This window comes from Heterocephalus glaber, unplaced genomic scaffold (assembly GCF_053883595.1).
Source record: "Heterocephalus glaber isolate CG9 unplaced genomic scaffold, H.glaber_assembly_v1.0 deba00001608, whole genome shotgun sequence".
Classification (NCBI taxonomy): domain Eukaryota; kingdom Metazoa; phylum Chordata; class Mammalia; order Rodentia; family Bathyergidae; genus Heterocephalus; species Heterocephalus glaber.
This window is the reverse complement of record NW_028258379.1, coordinates 15,997,394-16,014,499: the sequence shown is the minus strand read 5'-3', so window position 1 is coordinate 16,014,499 and position 17,106 is coordinate 15,997,394. Positions and strand designations below refer to the sequence as shown.

General features: G+C 39.1%; 1 protein-coding gene across 24 annotated transcripts in view; it reads right to left on the bottom strand.

Moving 5' to 3' along the window:
• The window catches only part of Ttll5 (tubulin tyrosine ligase like 5), a 300,152-nt gene that overhangs the window by 79,332 nt on the left and 203,714 nt on the right, over window positions 1-17,106 (bottom strand). For 14 of the 24 annotated variants that reach the window (XR_015444939.1, XR_015444938.1, XR_015444940.1 and 11 more), the window contains 2 exons: window positions 16,659-16,854; window positions 272-489 (listed from right to left, as the gene is read on the bottom strand). Coding sequence is in view for 18 of the 24 variants with exons in the window: in XM_087195100.1 (XP_087051226.1) it covers window positions 272-489; window positions 16,659-16,854 (414 nt within the window). In the remaining 6 variants the exon portion in view is untranslated. Of the gene's footprint in view, window positions 1-271; window positions 490-16,658; window positions 16,855-17,106 lie in introns of those variants that run through there. The other 10 variants (XR_015444943.1, XR_015444944.1, XM_087195106.1 and 7 more) reach the window with 2 other exon arrangements.

Here is a 17,106-nt window from a genome sequence, read left to right as displayed (position 1 = left end):
AGGCTGCTCTCATCACAACCATAGGAGGAATCTAAAAGAACAGAGCCTGCTCCTCCATTGGGAAGAGCCCAGCCATGCTGCAACTGCTCCCCAGGTTATTCCAATTTGTAGCACTGCTTGAGGCCAAAGTTAGCCTTTGTTCCCCATCAGGTGTTCTGGCTTTCAGTATTTCAGGACAAATGGTCTTGGAGTCTCCACAACTAAAGAGTGTCATTAGCTCAGAATTGATAGAATGTTGAAAAAATTGAACAGAAAATAATTAAAAACTTACTTGGAAGCCCTCTGGGATGTGGCCTTTTTGAGCACTTGCTTATGATTGGTTGGGGGTTTGGGAACCAGGGAAGTGGAAGAACTTGGAGGAGGCACCACTTTTTGTGGTAGAGTGGTTGGCTTCTGGCCACTAGCTGTGGCCCCTGAAATTCTGCAGCCTGTGGCATTATTCATTGTCCATAAATTGGAGTTAGGTAGGATCTGGCTGCCAAAGATCGCCTACAAGAAAAAGAGAAACAATTTGCTATATGTAACTGGTTTGTAATCCTGAAGGGGCCAGAGAAAAGGGAAACCCTGACAGTAATTTTTAGGAAAAACTTCTCTTGCCAGTGCAGATACAGATTCAAAGAAGCAGAATCTCTTGAAGCAGAGTTGAAAGTGCAGTGGACCAGGAATCTGGGCACTTAGGTAGTATGTTGGTACATATGCATAAATTAAAAAAGCATTTGGTCTCTCTCAGTCTTAGTAGCCTTCATTATTACATTCAACAATTTTTAAATGAGTGTGTCCCAATGGGACTAAGTACTAGAAATTGAGCACAGAGCAAAACTGACTTGAAGTTTGATGAGACTCCGGCCCACTGCAGAGCTCTGAGCTCCTCTAGTGGGTCTGTGTAAAGATTGAGGAAAGGGAAGAAGCCACTGTGGCCAGGGAGCAGTGAGACAGATGGCAGAGAGGGGCTGGGGCAGAAACCAGAAGCCAGACTGTGCATGGTTCTAGGGCTATGTTTGGAATTCTAGCATAGTAACACCTTGCTGACCTAGAGATTAATGTAAGATTATACATTTGAAAACACTTTCAAAGTAAAATTATTACATGAATACGAGTCACTATATGAACACAAGATCAACAGAAGGGTATTTTTGCTAGAAGGTAGGCCTACAAATAAAGAAAGACTGAAAAAAGACCATCTAAACATCACAAATGCCACATATATTTGTAGTTAAAGATGTGAAAGTATACTTCCTCACACAGATGCTTAAAAATTCCCACAACTTGTTTACTTCATTAAAAATAATGTTTGTAAAAAAACAGTTTTTGAGCATCTGTGTGTCTCAAATTTTGTTACTGGTCCTTTGTTACTTTCAATATGCATGTATTATAAAAACATAAATGTGACGTCATGTTAAGAGAAAAATAATGTAATTGACAACATACACAGTACTTTTCGTTAAAAGAATATCCTGAAATTGACTTCTATCTGTAGATGCAACATGTGAAGAGAGATGGCAGAAATGTCATTTCTACATGGCCAGGCTTGATGGAAGAAGATGAGATGCTCTTAATAAACATTCACCTTCTGGACAGACTTCACTGGAATTCCTTTTGTCCTTTATGAATTTTATTGTTTCAGACTTAAAAGATGAACTGAGTAGCTTTAGAAAAATGCCAACCAACTCTCCTCTACTCATGCCTTGGGATGTCCCACTTCTGGGAAGCGAGTCCATGGGTCCTGGCTAGGTGGATAAGAGGAGGAATCCAAGGTGCTTATGAGGAGACAATGTGTATGACTGATACTCTTGACAGTGAACAAAGGGAATGAACAAAAGGAGAGGATCTAAGCATTTGCAGACGGACCAATCTGACTGAAATGCTCCCCACCTCTGCAAACTACCTGAAAGAGAAATACGTAAGAACTAGGAAGTCTCCTCAATATCTCTGACCCTGCAAGAGGGACAACATCAGGAGAGCAGCACGGGCAAGTGTGTACACGTGAGAAGGTGTCCCATGGTCCCTGAGGACCGAGGAGCCCTGACTGCTCCCGGCAGCCTTCTGAACTGCCAGTAAGAGGCCACACTTCTGGGATGGGTTCTAAAAACAAAGCCCTTCTTTTCACCTGCTGTTTCCATATCTGGGACCTCAAAATCTGGGAGGGAGACTTAATTAGAAGGAAGGAGGGAGGCGGGAATGGGCTACCACAGGCTGCGCTTCTCATTTTCACCACTATGTCCTGACAAGTGAGCTTAGCTGTGAGGTGTTTGGGAGATGCCTCACTTGAGAGGGGTGAAGATCAGAACTCAGCATTCAGGCTGAAGAATCACTGCTGAGAACTACAAGAATCACAATAGTAGACACAAAGTGAGAAAACAAAAATAAGGCCCAGAAGATATCAAAATGAGGGCTATGTTGGACTATCCATAAACACTTTCACTGGGTAAGTAGTACAGGAGGGAGAAAAAACTACTCTTAGTAAAGAACACTTTGAAATAAAAATATTCTTCATCGAGGTACATTTTTAATGCTGCAAAAGAACTGCCATTGCTAAGACCATCTAGTCAATAATGTTACCATGGAAATGACTTAACCATAACATATTTCCAAATTCATCAAGTTTTTCTTTTTCTTTTTTTCAAAAATCTTTCTGGGACAGTTAAATAAAAAAGAACATCTAAACACAGATAAAGAAATAAATGAGAAGAGCAAGTTTAAAACAGTAAGTGTAGGGCTGGGGATTTAGCTCAGTGGTTCCGCCGCCTGTCTTGCAAGCTCAAGGTCCTGAGTTCGATCCCTAGTACCAAAAACAAAAACAGAGAGTGTAGAAACTCCTATTTGTGTTAATAAAAAGAAAATATATTTACATATACAAACACACACACAAAACATGTTGATAGAATAACTCTAGAAGGATATACAAAAAACCTGATAATTTCCATGGAGAATTAATTGGTTAGCTAGGAGCCAAAGGAGGAGGAAGACTCTACTACTATTTACTATATATCATTCACATCTTTTAAATTTGTACAGGGCATATATAATTACTACAAACATAAATTATTTAAAAAGCCAAAAAAAGGCTGTCAAGTTCTAATAACACTTAAGCAGCTAACAAATTAGTTCTGAGTACAATTCAAAATATCCACATGAAGCCCAAATTTCAATCAGCTGGGTACAGCGTTCCCTATTAGAGGAGCTGAAGAAGGAAAGAACTGACATTCAAAACTGGCCATGGAACCAGAGGAACTCAATGGTGAAAGGCTGAGGGACTCAGGGTAAGTGGAAAAAATAGGACTTTTTAGTCAAATGTGCCTGGGGTCCGATGTGGGCCTTGTAACTCACAGCTGGGCAACTTTTTCAAGTTACTTAACCTCTCTGAGCTTCAGGTGTCTCATAAAGTACATATTATAACTACTTTGCTGGATTGCTAGAGATTAAATGAAGGTCTAGCACCGGCATTCAGTAAGGGTTGCTCGAAATAAAATACTGGGCACACAACAGACACTCAACAAATACTCCATTCCTTCCTAAACTTCTACTTTAGTTTATCAATGAACCAAAGGACCAGATGACATACAAGTCTACTATCAGTAATCATTCACGAGTGGTACTTGGTTATGTATGTTTTCAACATATTTTTCTAGTCTTACGATGGTGCTCGCTAGCTATGAAGGTAACTGGCAGCAATAACCCTTTCCACTTCTAAATGCTTATGAAGATTCCCTTGTCTATCTCTTATCATAGTTAGTACCTTCTACATTGCTTTACAGATGCTTATGTATATACTTTTCCTCCCTTCTGCCAATATACACTGGAAATGGCTGGATTTGATATGTTTAACTTTTGTTTCATCCACAGTGCCTTGCAGAATGCCTAGGTGCTTAATAAACATTTACTCCATGAATGAAAAACTAAAAACAATATGCCAAATATTCATCTTTAAGTAACAACTGAATTCCTATACAAGAAAATGTACAAATGTGTATTTACATATAGATGTAATCTTGTAGCAGGACCATTCTCTGGACTTTGAATAGTACTTAGTGTGTTATTTGTGTCTAACACTCAGCCATGATACAAGTAAAGCCTCTGCCAATCCCTCACAAAAATAAATTTACCCTTCTAAATGCAAATTTTGCGGTAGTACCTTATACACTGATGTTCAGTAAAAGACTAAAGTTTATTCCAAGCCACAAAGCTACGTTAGGAGAACATATTGCCTGCATGCTGTCACTTCTCCCTTTCTTTCTGATACTGTTTTGATTCTGTTTGGGTAATAATGTGTGCCTAGCTAAGAAAAAAGTACATTTTTCACTCTTTTTCTTGTGCCTAGGGATAACCACAAGACATATTTTAGCCAATGAGATGTAAAGAGAAGTTCCTGGCTCTGATTTTTAGGAAAGCTCTTTAAGAACAGGTGTGTCCTCTTGCCCTTCCTCTTCTTACTCCCACTGAACACAGACAATTTGCCAGAGGTGGGAATAGGGAGAAAGCTCTTCTCTAAGGATTTCAAAGGACATGGGCAGAGGAACATGGATTTCTGAGGGCACTAGGAATTGGAGAGCCTATCTCTAGCTTTCTAAGTAAATGGGGAAGGATGTCTTTAAGTTGTTTAACCCATCAGTGGGGTGGGAAGATGTCTTAGTTACTTCTTCTCATTGCTGAGACAAACTACCTGACATCCAAAGTTAAAGGAGGAAAGGTTTATTTCAGCTCACAGTTTGTAGAGGTTCAGTCTATAGTCAGTTGGCTCCAAGGCAGGGTGGTTTGGCAGAGGGGCATCACAGAGGAGAAACAGTTCATGGCAGGCACAAGACAGAAAAAGCAAGAAGTGACAAGACAAGCCTCTTTCTGTCCCTTTTGTGTTATCATACCATTAATGCTAGCACCCTTCATCCTAGCATTGCACCATGAATCAATCCCTGTGTCACAAATTCTAGATCCAGCCACCTCTGAAAAGCCCCATCTATGACCGCATGAGGCTGTAGGGGGACATCCAGACACAAGTCATAACAAAGGAGGTCCCGTTACACGCAGCCATATTGAATTCTGATACGAGAACTAATTCTCAATCTACCACAGATTCAAGATTGCTATAGATTGTTTGCAAATGGGAAAGGGACTACGACGGGAAGGGGGCATAGAAAGAATTAAGATATGTCCATGTACCAGCTCCCCACAATGCATGTAATCATTATATACTGCAAACGTACTAATAAAAATAAAATTTCAAGAACAGACATGTACTGTATCTCAGAAAGGAACTCTTCTTTCCAAGTCCAGTAAAAAGCTTCTGAGTCTTGACTTGTGGCTCGGTAACCATACTCGAATATACTGAATAAACAACAAAGTGATTACAATTGTATACCATCTGAAACTAAAGAGTTAGTAATGGAGACAAGCCTCCAGGTTCCTTACCAAAGCCAAGGTTACCTGGGATGGGATTAAAATAATCAAATCTGATAGTACCAGTCCAGCAAAACACTCAGGCAATGTTAAAAGCAGACATGCCAGTGGATGTGTTTAGATGAGTGGCAGAAATCAGTCTCTTCAGGCCGCCCCATACTCTGTATTGGCCCAATCTTGGAACTGTAAAACTACCAATCAAGTGAACTATTTTGTCCTCACAGTCATTCCTAAAAGGACAGAAGAATTATATGAAACTCTCGTAGACAATTTCTAAGAAGTCTGAGGCATAGATATACAGTATTAACACAGGGACAGGCTGTACTGTCATCAGTGAGTGTCCTGGGAATGAGAGAGCTCGGGCCTCTACTTAAGACCTGGTCAACATATACATGACTCTTGCTGCTTTATTGGGTGTGGGAAACAGCCACACTATAGCAAGGCGACTCAGAAAACCACAGTTTGAGGGTTGGCTTGGCCCCAGGCAAAGGACTGTAAAGGCCCTCCTTCTCCCACAACAGAGGGGTGCTCGTGGGTGGGAAGGGGGAATTTCTGATAGACAGAACACAGACTGCAACTTGGAAGGTTCCAAGGAGGCAAGATCTGGGCTCTCTTACTAGAAAGATAATACTGTTCGGAGATTAAATTCTGGGAGTTTTTTTTTTTAATTCCTTCCAGAAAAACACTCCTTTTAGCCTTCACTTAGGCTTGCTGGTGATGGAGCAGAACTAGATGGCTCTTTGTAATATGATAACTCTGTAAATTCTTTTTTTTTTTTTTTTTAGAATGAAGGGAGATAAAGTAGCAAATGCTAATCTCTACTTGAGCAGGTCAATGTCTCTTTGTGCCCTTTCTACTCTGATTTCAGAGGAGCAAAATTTTCTAAGCATCATTCTTCCATTAGATTTTGATCTAATTTGGATAATGTTCCCATTACATAGTATACAAAGCCACTTTTAGTATGTTTCTCTCTGGCAGCTAAAGCATAAGGATGGTATATTTTCTTGAGCATGTAGACCACTAATACCTCACCTGGCTACCTCCAGGCTGAGAGCTGATCACTGCAAAGAACACATAGCAACTTTCGTACAGCCCTAGGATGTAGAGTCAACATAACCCCAGAGCCAGGGTGCGGGTGAGGGTAGCTGTGTCTATTTTGGCAAAAGCAAGCTTCCAAAAGGCCTTTGTCTCATACTGTATGGAGTTCTTGGCTATCTTCCATTCACAATGTTTGTCAGCTGGGAGAAGACTAGGGACTGAGCAAAAGAAACAGAACTTTTGCTGTTACAAAGCTCTGGACAGTGCTGTGGCTTGGATAGGGATAGACCAGAAATACAGAAGTTGCTACTGTTCATTTAGACAGGTCAACTACACAAACACCAAAACAGGCCACTAAGCCACCAAGGGCACTGAAGTCCTCTGGCATGTCCTCCTATTTAAAAAACCAACCAAGAAGGTCCTTTGCCTTTAGAGAGTAAAGTAAAAGGTCTTTCTACTACAAGTACTACTCTAAAGGACGTAAACACAGGTGCTTACCTGAATAGAACATTTTGGAAACTATTATTCACCACCAACTGAACCCAGTGTGCTTCAGACAGGCCTTAAGTTATCTCTCTGTGCTAACATTTGAGGGATAATGAAGATGAGTAAAACTAGATATTCAAATGTACTCATGAGCCTCAGAATCAATCTTCTAAACAGACAGAAGGCTCCATTAGCGGTCTCTGTTCTTCAGTAAGACTGAGCTTCTTGAACTGATTTTGGTTTGGGTGGGGGACAGGACCAAAGAAGCATACCTATGAAGTGGTGGTTCAGGCCAGGCCCCAGGTCCATGACAGTGAAACCCAGCGGAAGTAGCCTGAGGACATCAAACAGACGACCTTCCCTCCCTGGCAGCCCCACCCTCCACCTAACAACAGAACCAGTCAGGCCTGTGCTGACGTTCTGATGGCGACTTGGTCTCATGTGACTGTAGGCTCTGCTTTCCATTTCTTGCCCATGTGCCTCAGTGCCCAGCAACATGTACACATGGATTAGATGTGCACATAAAAGCTTGGTAGGGTGAGGCTTTTTCTGCTTTTTCAAACACTAATTTCTTTAATATATATTCATTAGAAAAAGGAAAGCAGAGTTATGTCTATTTAACTCTGAGACAAACCAGTTAACATTTAGACATTTTTCTACATCCATGACTTTTCTATGCGTACATATGTATTTTTGTGAGTGTACAAAAAATGGGATCATGACATCCAAAGTCTTAAGCCTTGTTTTTTTTTGTTCAAATATCTGTCTCGAGTATTTTTTTCATATCTATAAAGGTAGATCTAGATTGCTGTCCTTAATGGCTGATATTTTTCTATTATGATTTATTTTAATTTACTTAATGAAACACCAATATAGAATGCTATAAAATGACATGCTAAAGCAGATCTATGCTTGTTAGCTAGTAATTATGTTCATAATAGATTTTTGGGTGGAAAAAAACCCAAGAACCCCAAAATCTTATAGTTTCATTTTGAAACACTCTCTCTCTCTCCCTCTCTCCCCCCTCTCTCATACACTTTCAGGTTGTCACTGATTTGTTTTTCTCTTCAAGAATGTAATAAAAATCATGAAGGGCCGGGGATTTAGCTCAGTGGTTTCGCCGCCTGCTGCGCAAGAGCAAAGACCCAAGTTCGATCCCTGGTCCCAAAAAAACCCCATCATGTTATGCATACATTTTTTGCTGGATTATCTTAAAATAATTTCTTTGAAGTAGCATAACTACATCAGAAGTTTAAAAACTTTTCTATATGTATTCCCAAACTGCCCCTCAAAGATTGTACCTATTTATGTCTATCAGTATGCTTGAGAGGATTATCACTCTTTTGAGTATTTTTTTTTTTTTTTGGTACTGGGGATCAAACTTGGGTCCTTGTGCTTGTGCAGCAGGCGGCAAAACCACTGAGCTAAATCCCAGGCCCTCTTTTGCCTATTATGAGGAAACAGCTTGTGTCCCATGTAAAGCTGGATCACAATATTATGCTACTGCTATTTCTTTCCTTTTTTATTTTTATGCGACATTTGTCTTTAAACCAACATGTTATCAACCTACACAGATATTACTGTAAAGAATATTCATTCTATCCTGAAATTACTCATTATTTTTACTCTCCTTTGTACTGGTTTTTGTAGCAATTATGAAAAAAATCAACTTAGATACCATTTTTATTGTCCAAATAAGTAGCTAATTAATATTTCATGAGACTGGACATTCTTCTAAGACACCGTCTCCACTTTTTTCTTTTCACCCCAGTACTGTGGATCAAACTCAGAACCTTGTGCTTGCCAGGCAGGCGAGGCACCACTGAGCTATATCCTTGGTCCCCTAAGACACCTTTTAAAATACCATTTTAACCAACTTCTGCTTCTGGAATAAGGGGTTTAATTAAAACTTCCAAGTTGACACTATAACACTGTGTTCATTTAAGGTTAAAAGTAATACATTATGTTAGAGATGTGTGTACCTCCACATTCACTTAAGTATTAATCACAATAGCCAAGAAAGTGGAAGCAACCTTAATGTCCACTGATTGATGAATGGATAAAGAAAAGGGATACATAAAATGGGATATCATAAAGTCTTAAAACAGAAGGAAATCTTGTCATATGCTACATATAGATAAACCTTAAAGACATTATGCTAAGTGAAAAAAGCCAATTAAAAAAAAGATAAAGCCTACATTACTCTACTTATATGAAGTATATAATTATCAAATTCATTGAAACAGAAAGTAAAATGGGAGCTGCTGGAGGCCAGGAGGAGGAGGAGGAGGGAGAAGGAGGCAGGAGGAGAAGGAGGAGGAGGAAATGGAGACTTGTTCAATGAATATAATTTCAGTTATGCAATATGGACAAGTTCTAGAGATCTGCTGTACAACAATATGCCTATGGCTAAGGATATTGTACTAGATATTTAAAAATTGTTAAGAGGGTGGATTGATGTTAAATATAATATAGTAAGAGTGATACACTTATATTGAGCTCTTACATGGGCCAGCATTGCCCTAAACACTGAGATATATATGTATGTATGTATGTGTGTATATATATATATGTAAAAACACCACACAAGGAATGTAAACATTATGTACTGTAAACATGAACTAATAAAAAAAAACCACTTTGCTAACTCATTGAATCCTCCCAAACATTTGAGGGAGCTCACAACATCATATCCATTTACAGAAGAAACCAAAGCACAAAAATTTTAAGTAATTTGTCCATGGCTACATAATTTCTGAGCAGTGAGCTGGCATTCACACCAGTGTAAAGAGCTCTGCGATACTAAGCTGCCATTTCTATTCATGTTACACTTGCTCCCTTTAAAAACAAATGTATCTAAAGCAAATCTACTTAAATCAAATCTTTCCAAAGCAAATCTAAAACAAACCTAGTATTGTGCCCAACTTTTGCCAGATGTATATAAAAAAACAGACATTTTCATTCTCTTTTCTCCAACGTCATTCTTTCTAGAAAAGGCAAATTTGAAAAGAAAGTGTCATAAGCAAATCTTTGCTGATTACTTTAAAACTTAAAGTGTGCATATATGTATGTGCCTCTGTGTGTATATGTGTGTTATGTTCTGAGTATCCTGTATCCAAAATGCTTGGGAAAAGAAATGTTTCAGATTTCAGGATACTTGCATATATGGAGAGATATCTTGAAGAAAGAACCCAAGCTTAAACATAAAATTCATTTGTGTCTTATATACATACCCTTATATGCTCAGCCTACAGGTCATTTTATAGAATATTTTAAATAGTTTTTTTTCCATTAAATTTACTGGTACATTTTAGGTATACAGTACAGTTACATTCATCATTGGGATCTTTACATGATGTATCTTGGTTCTTATTTTTTCCCCATTCCCCCTGCCCGCCCTTCACCCTCTCCACCCTTCCCTATTTACAAAGGCTTTGTTTCCATTTTTTTCCTTTTCTCATATTTTTTCTTTTCCCTTCTTTCCTTTTCCCTATATAGAATATTTTAAATAGTTTTGTTCACAAAACAAAGTTTCATAGCATGGCGCTTCCTGATCTTATTATTTAATAATGAAGAACAAGAGAGGATAAAATGTAGGCATTTCTATGATTTTTTGAGCCCCCACACCCCTTCTTAAGACATTAATTTAGCATTGAGGTAGCTGGGATAATGTCTAAGCCTGTGTTTATATATGTTTAGGGAACTACTCTTTTGCTCCAGTGCATGTGAATTTTAGAGACTGGTTAAGACACCTGAAAATAACTTTCCAAATATATTTCATAGGTGCCAATAAGTACTTGTTGAACGTATGGATTACAACTTGAAATGTATGTTATAGTACTTAATGGTGGTTATTTATGGAATGCCTTCTTGCCAGGCAGGCAGCACACAGCATACTAACCAAGGGCTTCAATGCTAGAGGCTGATAGACCTGAGTTCAAATTCCTGTCCTTACATTTATTATTTATGTGACCCTCAGAAAGCTACATAAATGATGCTCTGCTTTTTCAGTGAAATAATACAAATAAAATGCTTGGTTTGGTAAATGACATTTGGTAAGTGACATCTGGTATACATTATCCTCTCCATACCAGAAGGAAAACGAGGTTCAAAAAAGTTCAAATAACCTGTCTCAGGCCATGGACTGGACATGGCTAAAATTCACATCAAACATTATCTGACTCCAAAGCCTGTCCAGAATACCTATTTCCAAAACAAGTGGGTGGATTTTTAATATGTATTATTTAATGTATTTTCAATATATTCTTACTAGGTAAGAGGAAAAGAGTTTGGTTTGGCAAAAATCTACTAAATTACATGGCTCAGTAATAACTAAAAGCTAGAAATTATGTGATATATGAGTTCCTAATAAAAGGAGAAAAACGAAACAGACTAAAAGAACTAAACGAACAAACAAAAACAATGAAGCAGTATGTTGACACTGGAGTCCACACTCTGGGACGTCAGTGCACAAACTCCTCCCCCTCCTGGCCTCAGTGTAACCTTCGTCTCCGATCCACCATTACAAAGACCAGTGAGGACGACTCCGGTCGCTGGCACACGGCAGCTCACATGTTATTGGGGGCTGCCCCGATAGAGCGCCCCGCCTGCTGAATTTCTTTTGCTTCCCCTCCCCCACAACCCTAACAGACAGCAGCTGAAGGTCTGGAGAAATAGTATTCCTTCCTTCAGGGGGGCAAAGTTTTTCTAGACCCATGCAATGAACTTTTAGGAGCAAAATAACAAGACTCGGTTGGGTTTCGATGGGACTCCCTTCCACACCTATGGAGTTGTGCATGTACATGTCCAACTGGCAAAAGGCTCGTCACTCAGGGCGCCCGCCACGTTCCCGGCATATAGAAGGCCCGCTTGCAATGAACACTGAGCTGCTCCCAGCCCAGTCCGGAGAAACATTAGTCCCTGTTAGCTTTCTTGAACCTAAGTTAGTCTGGTAAACTTGAGCATGGCAAAAAAGAAAAGTAAAGAGCAGATGGGAAGAAGGATGAGTGGAATTTACGGTGCACAATTTTCACCTACCTTGAATTACCCTGCTCATGTGGAACGTTAAAAGTCTACTAAAAATTCAAGAGCTTTGGAAACAGAATGGAACCAGCGCAGAACTACCTGTGTTTAAAATCTGTACTCTCTCCTGTTATTGTTAAAAGATGGTTCAGCATTTATGTGATGGCTATCAAAATGTCCTTATTTTTCCGCTTTTGGGCTCTTTTTTGGTCTGGACGAGGCAGAGAAGAGAGTGGGAGGGAAGGCCTGGGGAGTGGGTTGGGAGTAGAAGTTTAACAAAGGATCACTTTAACAGAAACTACTGAGTAATCGCTCTGCCCCAAGCCAAGAATAACAGCAGCTCAGTGTCAGCAATTAGAATCAGGTCAGTGGGGCCTTGCAGCAGTGCAGCCCTCTTTACGGAGCCCAGCATGCAGAGCTACTCGTGCTGATGTCACCAGTAGTCAAGGCAAGTCCCCCAACTCAGCTGAAAGAAAAGTGTTTTTGCTTTCTCCTTTAGGGCAGGAAGCCAGTATGACAAGGAAGCAGGGAGGGAGGACAGAGGAGACACACAGTGGGATTTATTAATCTACAACAGATCCACTCTGCCATCCCCAGCCACCAATACTCTGGCATGGCCCACAAGCATCCTGAGGATCATTTTAACATGAATTACTATATGTGGAGCACCTGGGATCGAATTGGAACACATAAGCGCTTATGAAGTGGTGGCTATTATTAATAAAACAAAAAGGGAGGAATCTATCCCATGACTCATCTCTGCCCACCCGACACTTGAATCCTGGGAGCTGTGATTGCTGAGCAGAATAAATCCTGAGAAAAAGAATGAACAAGAAAGTATTTTGATAACTTATTTATGAGACTGTGGTAGATGGGGGTGGAAAAGATGGCAACAAAGTTCCTATAAAATCAGTGGCTGAAATTTTATAAAGGTGACACTAAGTTTTAACACATTTAATCTCCCTTCCAAAGACAAGAGGGAAAAAAAAACCTAAGGGGAGAAAATTTTAATCTCCTTCCCTCTGAATGGATGGTTCTCCAAGTGTGGTTGCCAAAAAAGTGGGCTCAGTACCGCTTATGCACTTGTGCGATGTGGAAATGACTGAGTTCTCATGCCAAACCTACTGCATCAGTAATGGGTTAGGGTGAACAATCGGTGTTTTAACCAGCTTGAGTGGATCTGTTGCTCTAGATCAGGAGTCTGTAAACTAGAGCCTGCAAGCCAAATCCAGCGTGCCCCTTGCTTTTGTAAATAAAGTTTTATTGGGAGACAGCCACACTCATTCATCCTCATGTTCTACATGGATGTTTTCTCTCCCAATGCAGAGTTGAGAGGCTGCAACAGAGACCCTACTATGGCCTCCAAAGCTGAAAGTATTTACTATCTGTTTACAGAAAAATTCTGCCAATCTTTGCTTTGATTTAAAACAATGTTTTCAAACTTTGGGTTTCACCCATCAGAGTTTAAAAGCTCATAGTTTCAATTTTGTCCAGTTTTGTTTATCACACTCCCTATCATACCTATTTTCTTGTACCTCTGTCCCAGGAAACCTCTGCCAATGGCTCTGAGTGACTTCTTTCTCACATTGTCATGGTACTGGAGATCGGTCTTTTGCAGGTATGGATTCAGTGCATGAGGATTTCTATGTTTGTGCGTACACTGCTACACAGAGAAGAAGATCAAAGCTCATTCTGCATGAATGGTTAGAGGTGCTCACTTTCAAACTCACATCCTGAATCAGAAATTGCCTTCTTAAAATTAACACCTATAACAAATTGGATATCTAGGTGCTCTGACTGGAGGCAAAAAAAAAAAGAGGAAGAATAGCTGGATGTGGTGGCACATGCTGGTACTCCCAGCACTCTGGAGGGTGAGGCAGGAGGATCCTCCGAGTTTGAGGCCAGCTTGGGGTACATAATGAATTCAAGGCCAGCCTGTGTGACAAAGTGAGACCCTGTCTCAAAACAAAACAAAACAAAAAACAATGGGAGAATTTTCTTTGAATGTAATGGGAGAAAGGCCACATGATATTTCCCCAAATATTTATTAGGAAATCACTATGTGGAAGATACTATTTATAAAAAATAATTACTATAATATAAATATAAAGCTCCCTTAACATCCTATTCCCCAAACAGGTTTTTCTTATGAATTAATGCTAGGTAAATATGATTTCAATTCTACCCATTAATCTTAAACATGTTATTAACCAAGTTTCTAGTTACCTATACTTCACAAAATGAGAACAAAGTGAAAATTCATTAACAGAAGTATCATCCCTATCTGATGATTAACCCAAGAACAGAAATGCAGCATATACTGAGAATGCACACCAGGCTTTAATCAATAATTTGGATAATGATAATGGTCAAGTTTAACACAGCTAAGCTAAAAATGAAGGCTTAAAGTCTAGTGGGGCTTTGCTTCTGCTATGGAGTATTTCTAAATGCCCTCTGAAATACAGTGCTCCAAGATACTAATTATTCTTTGTGTTAGAGTAGTTAAAATCTTGTTATCTTATTAGTTCTAAGCCATTTAAACTAACAGAATTTATTTTCTTTAGCTCTCTCCCTAAAATCCTACAATTGCACCATTACTAATGTTTACCTAATCAGTTGTGGTTTAGAAGAACAGGGGAAAGAAATAAAATGTAATACATATATATAAAAAATCGTGATGAATGATTTTTCTCTTCTCTTTCCAGGAGACAAGAGATAACTCCCTTCTTGGGAGTTCTGCCTCCTCCCTCAGACAGATATTCTGACAGATTCTAAAAACCATATTTTCCATATACTTCATAATTCAGTGAAACTAAACCAGCATAATCCTCAGTGAAAAAAAAAATTCCATACAAGAACAGCGGCACTCTGAATTTTCAAAGGAATGTGAGTTGCTGGAAGCTAATCAAAAGCATGAGGAGGGCTTAAAAATGAAGCAGTTTCTAAAAGTGAAAATCAGCAAAACTGTCTCCCCTTCCCCAAAACTTTAATGCTCTGCAAACAATTCCATTTATTAAAAAAAAAAAATCATACACCATGTCAAGGTATTTCATGTGTGGTTTAAAAGGGACCAACTGCCTACATTCATTAGAGCCACAGATAAAACTCACATAAGGGAAATAAACCCACATAGTGATGTCTCCACTACTCAGCATCTGATTCAGCCGGCACTCTCAAATACTCAAAGGAAGTTTAGAAGTTTAAAAAGCTTCAAGAAATTTACACAGATTTTAAAAACAAAACAAAACCCTAAAACACACATTTATATCTGTAATTTTGAAAATGCAAACTGACTTACATATTTCTACTGTCCCAAAGATTTTCTAAATAAATTTCTATGTGACAAATGGCAGTGTGGTGGTCAAAATGAGATGCCATTTTTTTATGCTTTCCCTATTAAAAAGTCTGGATTTTTCTCCAGTATAAATAGCTTAAAAATTACTTCAAAAATGTCTGCATTTACCATTTCTTAATTACGATGCATTAATCTACAGAGTACACTACCATAGGTAAAGAGGTTTAAGTGATGAACTATGTTGAACAAATAAAATGAACATATTTTATTGTGGACAGTAGTTGAAAAGGTAAGCAAAGATAGAGGGTGTAATGATAAGTGATTTACTTAAAGGATAAAGAAACTTTGGGAAATACTCTTTCATCTCTGAATAAGTATTAACTCTTCATAAATTGTTGCAAACTATACCGTACTATACTGTACTACATATTTTTATAAAATAAACAAACGACCATAGCTTACATTGACACAAGGTACTTCTTCTACAACCAAGTATCAGGGAAGCCCACAGGTCAGTATCAATTCAGCCCAATAACCCTACTGTGGAAAAAAAAAAACGCTACTGTGGAAAACAGTAGCTAATTCTAGGATAATCCTGAATCATAAGGAAAAATTAACTGTTGTGGCCAGACTTTTTTGGGGAGATCATCCTTTCTCTGTGATGGGGCCACACTAACAGAACTGGTGTAATATACTTAGACAGCTCCTCATACATGTTCCTGAGGAATGTCCATCATTTCACAGACATCATTGTCTAGGAAATCAATATTTCTTTTCTTTTTTTGGTACCGGAGATCGAACTCGGGACCTTGTGCTTGCGATGCAAGCAGCGGAACCACTGAGCTAAATCCCCGTCTCTGAATCAACATTTCTGTGTGGAAGTTCCTTAAAAGCAAGGATGTTTGTGTGGATGGTCATGGTTACAGTCCCATTGTTTAAAACAGTGCCTAGCACATGATAAGACACTCAATGAATGTCTGTCATTTACAGAAAACCAGCAACCTTAACTTTGTGACCATTTCGTACAGGAAAAATTTGCAAGTGATTTATTTTTTAGAAAATCTTGATAGATTATGAGAGATTAATATGTACTTATGTAGTAGTACATTTTGAAATAAAGATGCTTAAAATGCTAGCTTTTTGGTATTTGGGAATTAGACCCTCCAGGAGGCTACTGAACTAAGATCATACAACAGAAAGGGTATTATTACAATACAGATTTTTGTACATTCAAATGAAAGAACCATGTCAAACACTTGTTTGGCATCACCTTCCAGTGAAGCAGTTACGGCTCCCCATGAACCACACAAGCCAGGCTGGTGCTGGGAAATTCACACTACACTGCCCATTCATGCATCCTTAACTGTTTTTTTATTTACCAACAGAAGGAAGATACTTGTATATGGAAAAGCTTATCTTGAATTACCTGGTGCCGAGCTCGACCCTGGTCCAGAAGTTGCCGGGACTGCAGTTTTTGTTGTTCAAGATGTTGGAGGGCAAAATGGAGTTGGTAACTGCCCGCCGTGGGGAGATACTTGTGCTGGGGGACCACCCCTGTAGCCTTGCTGTATGCGTTGTTCTCGATCTCTCCTTCCCAGGCAAAGCCACCTGCTTGGAGTCTCCTGAAGAGAAAAGAAAGCAGATTTCTTGGATGATTTTCTAGCAGAAAATAGAGATGTGTCTCAGGCATTTTTCCTTTATGAACCATATATAGTTTGGAATTAGGAATCCATTTGTGGGATAAATTATCTAGCCACAGCTCCATAAGGACAAGGACAGAGATTGCTTTGCTCTCCATTTGACCCCCAGTGCTTATCATGAGGCCTGGCACATGGTCAGTGGACAGTAAATATTTACTGAATGTTAAAGAACTG